The sequence below is a fragment of the Lates calcarifer genome, linkage group LG5, assembly GCF_001640805.2.
Source record: "Lates calcarifer isolate ASB-BC8 linkage group LG5, TLL_Latcal_v3, whole genome shotgun sequence".
Lineage (NCBI taxonomy): Eukaryota > Metazoa > Chordata > Actinopteri > Centropomidae > Lates > Lates calcarifer.
Window position 1 is genome coordinate 7,253,337 of NC_066837.1, and position 15,246 is coordinate 7,268,582.

The window sequence follows — 15,246 nt, forward strand, 5'->3', positions numbered from 1 at the left end:
TGTGTTTTATTTAAAAGTTTATAAAGTTGTCTAAAGTATTCTGACTCTTTCTTAGCAGTACAAACTTGACACTATAATTTAAGAGCTACATTTTCACAGTTGTGGGCCACTAATCCTACATGTAGCCTCCTGTACAAATAGTAAGTAGATTCAGTTTACATGTCACAGCTCTCAGGTTTAGATGTGACTGCATAAACATACAAGTTTCAATCTTCAATCTTCTTTCAGTTCAAATCATAGTACCATAAAACATATCCATCACTCATACAGAGTTTTGATCAAGTAGCTATACTACTGTCTGTCATACTGAATTTGAACATATCTAATACAGGTGAAAAAACAGTACTACGTGTGCATTGGTTTTTTTTTCCCAGAAACAGCATGTAGGGATAAGCCTTACATGTGGCTCAAAGTTTGGATAAATTGAACATTGTTTTTCTCTGTCTAAAAACATCTGCCCTCAACAGTGTGCTTGGGAAAATACGTAAAAATCCTGAAACATGTTTGCCTTTCACGATCCTTTTCACTCAGTGATGTTATCAGGATGACAGCCAGTCTGCCCATTAACCAGGGGCTAGAGACAGACCAGGACCATTTAGACTCGTCCCCCTGAAATCTTTAAAGGCCTTTTCAGTCCACACAGCAAGCTGAGGAATAAGAGAGGAAATGGGACTCGGCACTGATAATTGAACAGTAAGCTCAAATGTAATATTTTTTATTTACATCTTTGCAGTGGTTAATGGGATGTATTGTATCTTTTATAATGACCTGAAGACACAGTTACTGTGTCTCTTCTAAAACCTACACAAGCAATTCAAGTAAGTCAAGTAATTCAAAAGTAATTCAAGCTGTTTCAGTTACATAAACTTAATTAGATTTTTCATTCACTTTCTCTCTACCCCCCATTGTTTATCACTCAGTCTTGTCAGTGCATTTGACTGAAATTCTTAGAGGCAAGTGCATTAGGTCTTCTGCATGCGTATAGTGTGCACAACAAAAACTGAAGGTCACTCAAAGGTCTCAGCACTGCAGCAGTTTCATCATGTCCCAAAGAATTTGACATCATGCTGCGAGCGAGAGCAGCAGGCAGACACACTGGGAAAACTCCATCTAAAAGTGCACCATGCAGGACTTTTCTTTCTTATTTTATATTGTTTTCAGGATATAGATATAGAATGGAAGAATTCGGACTAACATCCATTATCTATGTGTGGCATTCATAATGATTTTTCTCTGTCTGTGACCATGAACTGTAATAGCTGAGACATTTTCTCCATAACTTTGCACATAGCTCTTTATTCAGTCACTAACAAAATCCATGTATGTGTATTTTTGTGCCTTGCGTTTAGATCTAATCTGTCCTAAAAGTAGCTGCCAAAGCACAAATACATTTGTAAAAGCTATCTTTATTACCATCATTAAGCACAGTCCATTCACAGTTCACTAAAAATGTATTTATACCTTCAAGGGCAATTAGCATTATGTGTGGAGGCTCATTACCCAGGACATTACATATACAAACAAACAAAAAAGAAAACAAATGAATTGAAGCCATAAAAAAGCATTTAAAGACCAAGAAGAACAGAGTAGATGGCTAGGAGAGGGGATAAAATACATAAAATAACAATTACTTTTACAAACAGGTAAATTGTAGTGACATCTTGAACGAAGCAGTGAAAATTTGTTTGGGAAAACCAGCTCAGTTTGGCTGAGTATGCTCATCAATTTCCTTATTTGTTTGTTTCAAATTTTAGTTAGTTCCAGCTTTCTTTCCACTTCCAGAAATGCAACAACAGCATTCACACTTCCTAGAGTTGAGTGACATGGACGTGTTTCTTGTCCAATCACTGTGCATACAAAAAGAAAACAACTTCATTACTTATGACACACTCCATATTGACTTAATTCCTTAGTGAAAGTTACCCTCAGCAGCTTTGTGAAAATGATTGTTTTTAGGAAGAAACTCTAGGAACATGAGTACTATATACAGTAAAAATACTCATAGCACTGATAAGAAAAATCACCTTGGAGTAGGAGTAAATCTTTTATTCCCAACATGTCATTAAGATAACAGCTAGAGTTCATAGTTCCTGGATTGCTGTGTTTTTGGGGCATTGTCATGCGTGAGTGGGAGGTGGATGTTGGAAAGCGTGACGCTGATGCATCATGGCATCACCTCAAATGGCACGCTCCTAATGATGATGGCCCCATGGCCCCAATACTCTAAACCACTCCATGTCGTACAGGCCATGTGTTAGCAGGGACATGCTGCTCTGTTATCTTGGTACAACAGTACAAGTGTTTACATTCATTAAGGTGTCTGAATTCTGCTCAGCCTGTTATCATATTGACGGTGATGATATCTTGTCGTTTGCACGCCCTCTCAGCAGGACGGTGAAGCATGCTGGCAGTTACAGACAGATTAGTACTGCTATCTCCCTCTCTGACTAGCTAGAGGCAAGGCCACACAAGGCCTCCATCTGATTGTCAGGCTTGAGCTGTTTTCAGGGCCAAGTCTGGATTAAACGCCGCCATTTAGGTCAACAGCCATGAAATTTGCATGCCCACCTATTGTTCCGTGCTGTCGTTAGTATACAGCACCATCTGACACCAGTGCAGTGACACTGTTCAACCAGGAGTATTCACGGTGAGGTCCAATGATATGCTTTTGTTTATTCTGGACTCACCGATGAATCATGCTATCATGTCCTGAATTCAAACAGTGTTTGGTGATGTTGCAAGGTAAATATCATAGTACAGACTTACAGAGGCACTTTTTGCTTGAAATGTCTTTATATTTGACATTGCTGTTACATTTAATCTACTACCTGTGTGCTCTGTACCTAGCATATTTATCCATCTATCCTAGAGGAGAGATCCTTCCTCTGTTTACTCATCCAAATTCAGGGTCTTAGGAGGGTGCCTTATACTGTACAGACTGTAGAGTATGGTATGCTGCAGCTTGATATATCATTGGTTTATTATGTTTTCTAGTGTTTTGTATATTTGTAGTGTTTTCTTAATTTGATTGTGCTCATCTATTTGTGTGTGTTTTCTTCAGTTGCAGTATGTTAATCTCGTAAGGCCACTGTAGTAGAGTCCTCTGAGGCAACCTTGATTAAAATGAGTCCCATGCTATGAAGTTTACAGATTTGAACTGAAGCACTGATACTGAAGTATCAGAATCAGTATGTGGAGACAAGAAGTTGAAATGCTACATTCCTAACTTTGCTTTATATTAATACATTTTATTTGACTGTCAAAATAAAAGCTTGGCAGTCAGAGACAGAATCAGAGCAAGTCAAATAAAATGAAGCCTTTGGCATAACTTGGTAGCTGTTTGGCCCTTGGAGATAAAAACCTATAAATCCATAACTTCTCTTTCTTGTACTAGCAGATGGCTTTCACACCCAGTCACACACACTGCATCAATGCTTTCCCCTAGTCTTGGTGGGAAATTCAGACATACTTCATTGTATTTTTACAGCAAAAGTGCCTGCTCCAGTTTTCACAAGTGCTGGCATGATACCCTGCACTGACAGACAGGAAAACAAAAAGCCGGCAGACGACAGAGAGCCGGGGTGTCAGGGGGGCACGGGGCTGTCTGCTGTGCAGAACGTGTGGAGGCTACAGAGGGGGAGGGCGCCCATTGTGTGCTTTGTGATCTCAACCACTTGTTTTGTTTTGTTTTGTTCGTCCAAGCCTGGCGTTCATCCATTCTTTGCAGCGGGCCTTTCACTCTCCCAACAGGAGAGTTGACATCATGATACTGTTAGGTTGCATTCATACCCCAGCCCACACACTCTTGTTTGTCTCCTTGAGTTTAATCATGCAAGCAAGCCCTGATTGCCTCAGCAACATTTGGCATATTGATGTTCGGAGTACTGTTGCACTGGGCAGATCATGAGATCTATGTAAGTGATTCTGACAGCTGTAGCGTGTATCTGATACTGATGGTGAAGTTCATTTGCACATCAAACAGTGTCTCTTCTCTTAGTTGTCTTGAGGTGTAACTCCTGGCTTATGAGAGTTGATGCTTATGTTAGTGGACAGTTTTTATTTTTACCAATTACTTTAAGTACTACAACCATGAGCTACTGTATATACTAAGAGATATTAGTGCAGTTCTCTGGAGACTTTTATTGGAACTGCAATATCAGATTTTGAGCATTTATTGCCTAGTAGCAATTTTAAATGCATTAATTTTGTTGGTTTTTAATTGGAGACTGAGGATTATGTTCATTGGTAATTGGCAGCAAAAACAAACAATTTTATGCATCTCTTGTGGATCTCTTTGAACCACAGCAATTCTGTAAGTCTCACTGTCTAAATGAGCAAGGTAATCTACTCAGGCTCATTTGGGCTAAAAGTTGTGTGTGTGCATGTTTAGGCTCATGCTCCCACTCCCAGCTCCATTTTAGTATAAAGAACTCAGCACTCTTGTACATTCAGACACCCTGAGGTTATGTACTGTAATGTCTCTCTTTCTGAGTGTAACTATGACTCTGAGGAGAAGGCGAGAGAGAGAGAGAGAGAGAGAGAGAGAGAGAGCCAGACAGCTGTGTAATATGTGACCGACCTGCCACAGGCTGGTGTGAGAAAGAGTTCACTGCACTTCTTTGGAGTTTCTCTAAATTGGTCTACAAATGTAGGGAAACTGCCAATTTGAATTTATGCCTCTTTTGTTCTGAAATATCCCTCATGCATTAATGAAATCCTGTTTATGAAAACTCAAAGAAGACATGCTCGCTCATCATGTTTCTGCTTCAGTACCTTCAGTGAGCAATGGGTTCTTGCTTGTCGCATAATTTAAAGATTGAAAGAAACTTGAATTTGTTTTAAAAAAAAAAAGCTGAGTAATGTGGCCAACGTAGTGAATCCAAAGGAATGAGTTAATGATAAGCTTAGACTTCTCATTGCTTTTTTCATTCCACCGCCCACACCTTGGCTGTTACACGTGTCTGAGATTTACCGCTCTAATCCAGAGGAATTAAATGTCAGCCCCTGTCTGTGAGTAAGAGTTCAAATTGAGTTAATAACCTGGTTGGCTTTAGCTTTAGCATCACCCTGACATACTTAATAGGCATCCAGCTATCTGCATGTTCTCATGTTAACAGTTTAAGTGAGAGCTTGCATGAAGAATGCATCTAATTTAACATGAAAGGTTCTTTTCCTCTGTAACAGCAGGAGTAGTGTGTGGGCTGACCTTCCCCAAGGCAAAAGGCAGAGATCTTGATCTGTCTGCTTTTTATTTTTTGCCTTTCCCACAGGACTCCACCCACCTTTTTTGCCTCTTGCTCATTTGGTTTAGGGTGATGAGCAGCAATGAGGGGTCTGGAGGTAAATGGGGCTGGTGATACCTAATGATTACAGTGATCATCCTGTCAGCCATCACAAGGAGAGCCTCTAGTCTCATATGTGTCTCCTCTCCAGCCATTTGCAGTCTTTTCCACTACCCCAAATAATCAGCTCCTGCTGTTCTGTGGCACTTGTATTTGGAACAAAGCTCTCATTTAAGCACAAGAGAAGACAATTTCCCCCTTAAGAACTAGATGCAGTATATTGATACTGTATATATGGTGAATATTTTATATAGTTGATAGTTTGGGTTTGTTTCCATGCCTTGAAAATCAAAACCCCTCTCTTATATTTGTTCAAACTTTAGGTTCATTTTGCAGTCACTGAGATAATGTTTTTTAAAAGGTAAGGGTTTATAATTGGTCTAATAAACAGATTCCTTTGATACTTTCATATGCTAACACACTTTTAAGACCTTGGCCTGTATCTCCTCTGTTGCCAAGCTTAGCAGGGCAGAAAGTACAGCAGGCAAAAACGAAGGACACAGACGGATGATGAGAGCAAGAGAAGGTCAGACATACGAGAGGAGGGGGTGTCGCATCTTGGAGGGCAAAACTTCAGTTTACCCTCAAGACACGTCAGCCAGCCAATACAGAATGCTGCAAACAGTTCACTTCACTGATTGGCCGAGACAGGGCCTAGCAGGACAGCGCTGGCGATGGATTGCCATTGGCTGTTTATCCTGGCTGTGGTTGACAAGAGCAAAGAGAAACACGGACAATGCAGTCTGACATTCATACACTCCTTTATTCCAAATGATCCTCTGCAGAAATTTTGCAAAACAAAAAGACTCATGTTCACATATGCTGTATTTTACACAAAGTATCTAATTTATGTGTAATGCTTTTAGTTTTAACAGCAATGTCAGTATCTAAACTTTTCAGATGTCAGAGGATTTCACCATTCAATGCATTTACTTACATTGTTATATGTATACAATTACCTGAACCCCAACAGACAAATTTCAGTGAGATGTAAAAATTAAAAATAAAATATAAATACAAATGTACAAGATGAGTGATGGTGACTTCAGGCATAAAGAATCCAGAACTGCAGGCAAGTGGGGCGGTGGAGGGAGTAATCAATCTACACAGCCAATACAGCAGCCCGTGGCTGGAGGGATCAAATCGTAACCAACAATGGTGACATAATGAATGAGTGAGAGCTGGGCAGATTGTTAAGACATCATCTTCATGAATATGACTGGTGATTAGCTAATATCAATCAGTTGCCAGCATTTGTACACATGTGAATATGACACCTGGGTGTGGTCAGAAGTGTGCTTTGTCGTATCTGTTATCACACAGCTAAAGAGCCAGATATATCCCTTTTTTAGAATTACATTGACTACGTGTCCAGGAACAAGCCTCAGAATGAAAGATAATGTTGCGCTGTAACTGCTGGATGTGTAAATGAATAACTGTTTACTAACAAGTTTGTCATATCAACTTAAAAGGTGATGATATGTCAATGTTGTGTTGACAACTGTTTTCCACTGTAGGTTTAAGCAGTGGTTTATTTTCCTGTACATACAAAGTGTCTTAACTCTTGTGAACCCTGTTAAATAGTAGTACTATACTATATACAGTATGTCTACGTGTTGTGTCAATAATATAACAATCCTTAGTCATATCCTCTCTTACCCCACAAACCTCTTCTAATATAATAAGGTTAGACATTAATAATGAGTGATCTCAAAATAAACAAAAACACTTTAGTTCAAAGGGTTTACCATCATCCTTAATGTAAATATACAATCTCTTTCTGGGGAATAGTAAATGGTTCAGTTACAAACACATCTGTTAAAATGCAGTCATTTCACACTCTTTGTCATTGAACGTAATTTCTCAACCACTTGACCTCATTTCATTGTCACCTCTTAAAAACCCTGTCTGTACAGGCACCATTTGTCTTCATTTCCCTGCATTCCCCTGGGCGTCACTGGCCAGCTGAAAAGTACTTTATCACAGGCCACAGCCCTGATAGGCTTGCAGAGAGAGAGGTGTGTCCAAGGGTGAAAGTAAATGAAAATTCAGTGAGGGGTCTTCTCAGCAAAGATATATAATATATGTACAACAGCCTGGGGTTCCTTTTTTCCACAATAAACCTGTTGCCTCAGGGGGTGCTGGGGCAAGTATGTCCTGGGGCAACAGCAAGATAACAGGCAAAGGCCTGTTGAAGCCTGGATTGATATTGTAGTTGAATTAATGTGAGGTAATTTAGTTAATGTGTCTGCCATGGTTTGCTTAGTGTAAATACAGAGCTTGGCTCATGGTAAATCATGGTAAACAGTCTCACATGACTTAGAGCAAAGTTTTGGACATTTTGGGCAATATGCTTATTTTCTTAGATGAAAACATCGGTAGCACTCTTAGCATAGCTTAGCATAAAGAGTGGAAACAGAGGGAAACAGCTAGCCTATCTCTGTTTGCAATCCCTGTACCAGAACTACTAAAGTTACTTGTTTGTTTAATCCTTAGAAAAACCCTACAAATGTAAATTTACTATTTTACAGAGGGTTATGTTTCAGAATTTTTTACAGGCATCTTCATATCTACCAGTAAGAAAATAAGTATATTTTCCAAAATGTTGAATCTAATCCTTTAGCTGTCTCCAAGGTCCTCTGACTGCTGATTTCATCACAGTTATTGGTTTCCCCGTCAGGGGACCGTGTTCACCTCTGCAGTCCCTGTGCTGCTGTCTCCCATTGTCCTCAAACATCCAACAAGCTCTATCCCAACACAGTCCACTGAGTGGATGGAAAAATACAGGATGGTATTGTAACTGATAATGTCCACATACTGGAGGAAGCAGTGTATGGGTTAAGGTCAGAGGTCACTGAGAAATATAGTCTAATATCTACATATAATAGTCTCTCACTGTCCTAGCTTGCTCTACACTAGAGTCCATTTTTGACACATACATTAGACTGTCCCTGTGGGCTGTTGCCATGGTGATTCTAACACCTGTGCCCTGACAGTATGGTGTTAGCAAGCAGCTGCCAAGTTCCAGAGTGAGAACTCATCTAAAGAATGGCAACCACTCCAGCTATGTCAAACCTTTGATAATGTGCCACAGCTCCATATGGACACATATTACACAGGCACTCCTCTTCTACTTTCACAGTTTCTTTTCATTTGCTGCCAAGTAAAAAGGTAACGTGTTTGCCTCAAAGATAAGACAACAGGGGCATATTAAGGCCATGAAATACTGTTTTTGATTATTTATGAGAGTGTTATGTATACTGCATCCTGTTTCATTTTTAATATATGGTGTCTGAATGTAGGACATGCAGAAGTGTCATGTGAAGTGTCTTATTTATTATTAATGGATGTGCAATTGAGTTCACTGAATATTATATATATTTATGGTGTTAAATATTACTCGTTTGAATTTTTAGTCGTCAGAATTCTCACTCCTCCTCCACTTCTGTTTCCTTTTCTGTCAGCATCCACCTCTTCTTTTTACCATGGAGATTGTTTGTGCTCCTCAGCAGTCATTTAGCTTTTCTGGACCACCGGTTCTTCTAATACCCATCCTCTACACACACACCCACACACAGAAACACACACTTTCCCCCCACTGTGTCAGCCCCCAATCTCCCCTAGAGGATCCATCTGCCCATAATCTTCAGCCATGCTGTACTTCCCCTCTTCCTCTTGTTTCAAGTGTGTGTGTGTGTGTGTGTGTATGTGTATGTGTGTGTGTTTCTGTGCATGCACATATGCCTGCCAATGTGTGGGTGCGCTTGCATTTGATGGGGGGGTGGGATAATGAACGGATCTTTTCCTCCTTTGTCTTCCTACATGTCCACCTACAGCAACAAAGGGATAATCTGTGTGTGTGTGTGTGTGTGTGTGTGTGTGTGTGTGTGTGTGTGTAGGCACAACTCACTGTAGTTTAAAAGTAACTCCTGTTTCCATCTCCAGGGGTGGGTGGTGGGTGTAAAAGAAAAATCACTGCTAGCTGCAGAGAAAATGACGATCACAGTGTGAGACAGAATAGAAAAAGCAAGACAAATTACCCTGCGGCACAAACGCTAACTGTAACTGTACTGCTTCCCTTCTATGATTCTGCATTGACTCTGCAGTATTCTGGATGTCAGGGTGTTTTGACCTCATAGTGTTGTTATACTCTGTGGCTCTGTGTCACTCAAACACATACAGAGTCACACAGTAACAGCCTTATCGTACCACATGCATCACACTGACTGATTTTAATTGGCCTTTGTCAATCAGAAGTTGCGTTTACTTACATATGGAAAGCAGATTTTTTGGTTCATATCTATGTTTAATTTTCTCCTTTTGTTGCTCACAGTGTGTAAAATGTGAAAGCCTTTGACTATGATACCCCAAGTAGCTACAAGCAGCACTTTGCTGATAGTAAGCATATTTTGTTAACACTTAAAACTTAGAAAAGAAAAGGGCTAGGGGGTGAGGGTTAGGGTTATTGCCACTTACATAAAGGATCCAATCACTTCTTTCACCACCTCCTCTATATATGGAAAGAGGTAAATGAGTATTATACCCCTATAATTAATCTGTTTGACCTCTCCTTTCTCCTTACCCTTCTTCCTCCAGATTACCTGCCTGCAGGACTTCTTTGGAGATGATGATGTGTTTATAGCCTGCGGCCCAGAGAAATACCGCTATGCCCAGGACGACTTTGTGTTGGATCACAGTGGTAAGGCTTCCACAGCCTTTATGACTGGTAGGCCTGACTAAGACTAACTAAACATCCATCTCTTTGTGTGTGTGTGCGTGTGTGTATCTGTGTCTGTGTGTATGTGTTAGCCTCAGTGTTCTTCCCCACTCTCACAAGTGCTTGCAACACTCTTTTCCTTTCGGAAGTTGACAGCAGGATATGAGATCAGTGTGTGTGTGTATGAATTGAGACCCGTTTGTTATATGACTCTCCTACCAGTTTAATCTAAAATTATGAGAATTTAATAGAGAAAAGAAAAATTTCGTATTTGATTACAGTCGATTTAAAGTCCAGCATCAACAAAAAAAGCATAGTTGCTACACATTTTCACACACACATCCTTGCTGGCAGGAAAGGAAAAGTGGTTGCATTTTTGTCCGAGTGAAATCTCATTCTTGTGTGCTTCTGTTCATCTTCTGTACTGTATGCGTTGTCCATATATTCTTATATTATGTTTGGTATCTCCCCTTTATCTCTCTGAAAGTTTGAGAGCACATAGGCAGGGCATGACCTCTTTAAAGCAGCTAGCCAGCAGATCCATTCACTGTCACAGCTACACAGTGCTTCAACCAAGACTGGACGACCTCACGGGAAGGAAATAGGATTTAATTTTAGTAACAGTCCAAAGTATTGACATCCTGTTTAATTTTTATGTTGTTTTGTCAGGTTAGCTAACAGCAGGGAGACATATCCTAACACATACTGTGTTAACTGCTACTGAGGATGAGTGATGGTGGATGGGTCATTTTCAGATGTAGTTTAGAGCTATCGTCCCACTTAGACTCTTCTGCTCCACTTTTAAGAATTAGGTCTTTGAAAGAACAAAAAAGGCACACCGTACTCTCTGCTGAAGGTACAGAAGCTGCTCTTCCTTTTGCAAAATAGGACCAGTATGCACTCTACTGTTGAAAAAATGAAAGAATAAAAATGTAGAAAATGGTCTGCTTAATAGATCACGCAAAAAGGAAAAAAAAAAAAGTGATCAGAAGAGGTACAAAAAGACACAGAACTGAGCTTATGCTCCTCCTGACCTGGACTCTTATGAATATGTTCAGTTTTTATACAACTCTGCTGATCACCAGAGACTCAGGACTCAGGCTACCCTGTTTTAAGTGATTCTTGTACTCAGGGTGGATGGGATGTTCTATCCTCTGATGTTACAAATAATTTGTGTAATCAGTATGAACATTGTACTTCAATACTTTATTTTTTGGTAACAACCAACATGTGTCTGTAGAACCACATATTAATAAATCAGTTGTCTGTTCTGACATCATTTAAAGGCACTCTGGAGTGGAAGTTATGTTTTGCTCCATAGCACTACTTCTACCAAAACTCAAAAACTCAACAGGGTGAATTAACCACGAGAAGTTTGGCATTGTTAGATTTTAAGTGGTGGCATGGAAAGGTATGGGAATATGTAAAGTATCATTTTGGAAAACCATATATGGTGCAAATATCAACAAATCTGAAATGATACTCAACCTTAAACATTAGGATGGTCTTGTCAGCATATACCTTAAATGTGACAGCACAGCCCTAACTGGAGCATGATATAAGTCATTTATCTGTTTCTCCCTGCTTTGTAAACTGTTTTGACTAAACAGTGTTTTCCACTGTTTTTTGTTGCCTCTCTGTCTCCATAATCATGTGTGACCAGCATTCATGAAACCAGCTCACATAAATAACATTACCAGGGCCATATCCCCGGCACAGCAGCTTGTTGGGAATAATAGTGCCACATTAACTCTGTTTTGAGAAGAAAGAACAGGTTTGTTGATAGAGGAAGGTTAATAGATGCAGTAGTGACCCTGAGCATGTTGTCTCTCCAGAATGCAGAGTGCTGAAGTCATCATACAGCCGTTCTGCTACCCCCAACCGGACAGCTAAGAGCCCTGGACCTTCACGACGCAGCAAGTCCCCTGGTGCAGGTAAGACATGTGACTGTGCACACAATAGAAATAGTCTAGAAACTGTCTGTATTAGTCTTGTTAAATTAAGACACATTCCTGTGTGGTGTAGATAAAAGAATAAATACTTACTCATCAGAAAGGTCAAGTCTTGCAAATTATTGCATTATATTTGTGAAAAGATGTTTCACACATATTACATAAATCCCATTTATCTGATGCCAGAGTAACACTGTAAGTAGTTCTGTTGTTGACAGGTTGAGTAATAGCCTTTTCATTTGGCAGCCTGATCCTAAAGCTTCAACAGTTGTGATGAGTGACTAAGCAATTTGTGTGCTGCATTGGGAGATGGTGGCATTATGCTTAGTAATTAGTGTTCTACAAGCCATCATGCCAAGTTTACGTAAGAGGTATTTGAGAGGTTGTCAGTTTAAAGTGGCAGAAGGCTTAGTTTTGCCCTGGAGGTTTATATATAATTATATTTATGTTTACATTTATATTTATTTATTTGTTTATTTTTTGCCTGTGACACTGCAGCAAGGCGACCTGTCCACTACTCCACCAGTCAGTCTCCAATCAAATCCCCAGGTGAGGCTGGTGATGGTGTCACACAGTTTGCCTTGTCCAACACCTGACATATCAATTTACTCTGATGAATAGGGTAAAGTAATTGAGTAAATGGTTCTCTTCTTCTCTTGTGAGTAAATGCTGGCTCTGATTGCTGTAACAGTATAACGCTGTCAGTCAGTGTAGGTAGGTCTAGAGCGAAATATCTTGCCAAATGAAAAATTTGTGCTGCGATACATGGCCGTCAGGTTGTGGAATGATGCTGGTTAATCAGACTTTTTCACAGCCCGGCTAACAGGACAAAATGTCCAACTGTCCAACAGCTCTTCATGACAGGAAACCTCTAAAAATAATGATGAAATTGCTTTCAATCCCAGGGCTAACATAACGTGCTAATACACAAAACGGGCATGTTATGCTACTTGCCAAATGTTAGCATAAACTTGCTGACTGAACCCATGTTGAACATGCTAAATCTTACATACTAATGTAGACCATACTTATGCCATGTCAGCTTCCAAGTTGAGGCGTTGAGTCAGACAGCAGACAGCATCTTTTCTACTCAGTCCAGACTAAACATTTGTAACTCCACTAAGCATCTAAAAACAGCAGAGTTTTCATCATTTTTCATCCACTTATTAATTTGATTGTGTGGTATTACAGTCAAACTACTTTTTTGTTCATTCTTGCCCACATGAACCAGTGATGGCTGCATCCTCAGGTTGCATCTTCTGAGCTATATGTCTCTTAAAAACTAGAGACATTCCCTTTCTTTTGACCTTTCTCTCCCTTGCTCTGACTAAGCCATGGGGCTGCTATGAACTGTACGCATTTATCTAATCTGAGAGCCAGCTGCTACAGAATCCACTGATTTAAAGCCATGAACTGATTAGACTCACTCTTCAGCTGTGCCAATTAAATCCTGCTCTCACTGAACAGTTACATCACATTCCACTTTATCTGTGGCAGCTGAGGTGCTCAAAGTTAAACCACACTTTAAAAACATTAAAAGGTAGAATATATTGTCATGTCATCTGTTTTCTCAAATATTGATTTAGAAGTGTCTTTAAGAAGGCAAGGGAAATACCCAGAAGACAGTTGGCTGAGAATCTGTGACTTTTATAGTGAAACGAAACAAAAACGTACAACTCTGAAACAGCAGTACAAAGACACAGCCTGTAGGCAGTGTGAAGCGATTTTCCTCAGCTCAGCTGGGTTTATGCAGATGAAGAGACTTTGAGTTAAAGTTTGACGCATTATGTCTCTGTATTTGTGCCAGAAACCAAGAGAAAGTGAGGCAGAAATAGTCTGTTCTTGAGAGAGTGAATCACTCAAACAATAGAAGCTCTTGTTCCTCCTGTGTGCCTGTGCACCTTCTTTTAAACACAAAAAAATGTCTCATATAGTACGTACATGAGAAGTCTACTGATAAGGGGTATTTATAAGTACTCAAACTTTTTTTGTTGTAAACCAAAGTCTTTGAGTCATTCATTATATCAACTTGTGTTAGTAACAGCAGCACTAGTTTAGACCTTTTAGGGTGGCAACATCCACATCTCCACATCAGGGGGTCTAATATGTATTACTGGTCTGAAATGGCCAAACAGCCCCTCCCTGTGGAGATTTGGCAACCTGCTGAAAGTGAATGTGTGATTTGAGGTGCCATACATTTAATAAAAGTGCTACACAGTGTAGTGTTTCTCTTAATATACAGTCCGTAGTCTGCCCTGGATCCATGAATGAATTTAAATTTGGAAATCCATGGATTACATGGCTACAGAAAGATGGGCACCTTTGAATAAGATGGCTCACTGGTCTAGTCTTAAAATCAAAAAGACTCTGTCCCCTGCTCTAACAAATCTCCTCCCTCTGTTTTTCTCCATACAGTAAATGGTGTCTCAAGTAGTCAGATCTCAACTCCAAAGTCCACCAAGTCCTCCACTCCATCTCCCACCAGCCCCCGGACCACCCCCAGTCTTAAGGTAAGACAGATGCATGTCACATACAGTAGATGCTGTACATGCAAGAGAGCCACAGCAGATAGCTGCACACGAACTCATTATCTACCATGTACAGCTTATGGTTTATACAGTTATACTGCATTCACAGTAGTCTGAGCAGTCTCCAGGCAACCAGCAGATACTGTAGGAAGTTACTGGTCCCAGCCAAGAAATAGTAACATGTTGTTTTTACACTTTTTGTGCAGATTTAACAAACAAGCTATGATATGATAATTAACGAACTGAAGTAAGGCGCTGGTAGGCAGGTTTTGTTGGCAGAGGCAGGCTAGCTACTGGCTGTTCACACAAGCTTCATACCATCAGAGTGGTATCATCTAACTACTGGTGAAAAAGGGAATAAACAAATTTCCCAAACTATTCCCTTAAGATTGTACTGACCTCCTTAATACAAAATGATGAAACAAATCTATGTCAAGTCATCAAGTCACTGACTGACAGCCATGTAGGCCGTGTTGCAGCTCTGTGATGTATTTTTGGTAGAGTCTGAGATACTAATCTGGTTTATTGATGGATTCATCTGTAAGATGTGTGTTAGTCCCAAACTACAGAGTTTCCAACTGCTCCAGCCAGCTGGCAAACCTCCTCTAGAGAGCCACCGTTTCTCTCTAAGCCTTATCCATCCACATTCATTTGACAGGATATTAGATTTTTATGATTTACTGACAGCTTCATAATTCACTGGTAAA

At 40.0% G+C, this 15,246-nt stretch overlaps 1 protein-coding gene across 6 annotated transcripts in view; it reads left to right on the forward strand.

Annotated features, from left to right (window-relative positions):
• The window catches only part of dclk2a (doublecortin-like kinase 2a), a 42,929-nt gene that overhangs the window by 13,059 nt on the left and 14,624 nt on the right, over positions 1-15,246 (forward strand). For 3 of the 6 annotated variants that reach the window (XR_007813218.1, XM_018690859.2, XM_051070533.1), the window contains exons 3-6: positions 9,939-10,068; positions 11,895-11,993; positions 12,510-12,560; positions 14,427-14,521. Coding sequence is in view for 5 of the 6 variants with exons in the window: in XM_018690859.2 (XP_018546375.1) it covers positions 9,939-10,068; positions 11,895-11,993; positions 12,510-12,560; positions 14,427-14,521 (375 nt within the window). In the remaining variant the exon portion in view is untranslated. The remainder of the gene's footprint in view (positions 1-9,938; positions 10,069-11,894; positions 11,994-12,509; positions 12,561-14,426; positions 14,522-15,246) is intronic. The other 3 variants (XM_018690863.2, XM_051070531.1, XM_051070532.1) reach the window with 3 other exon arrangements.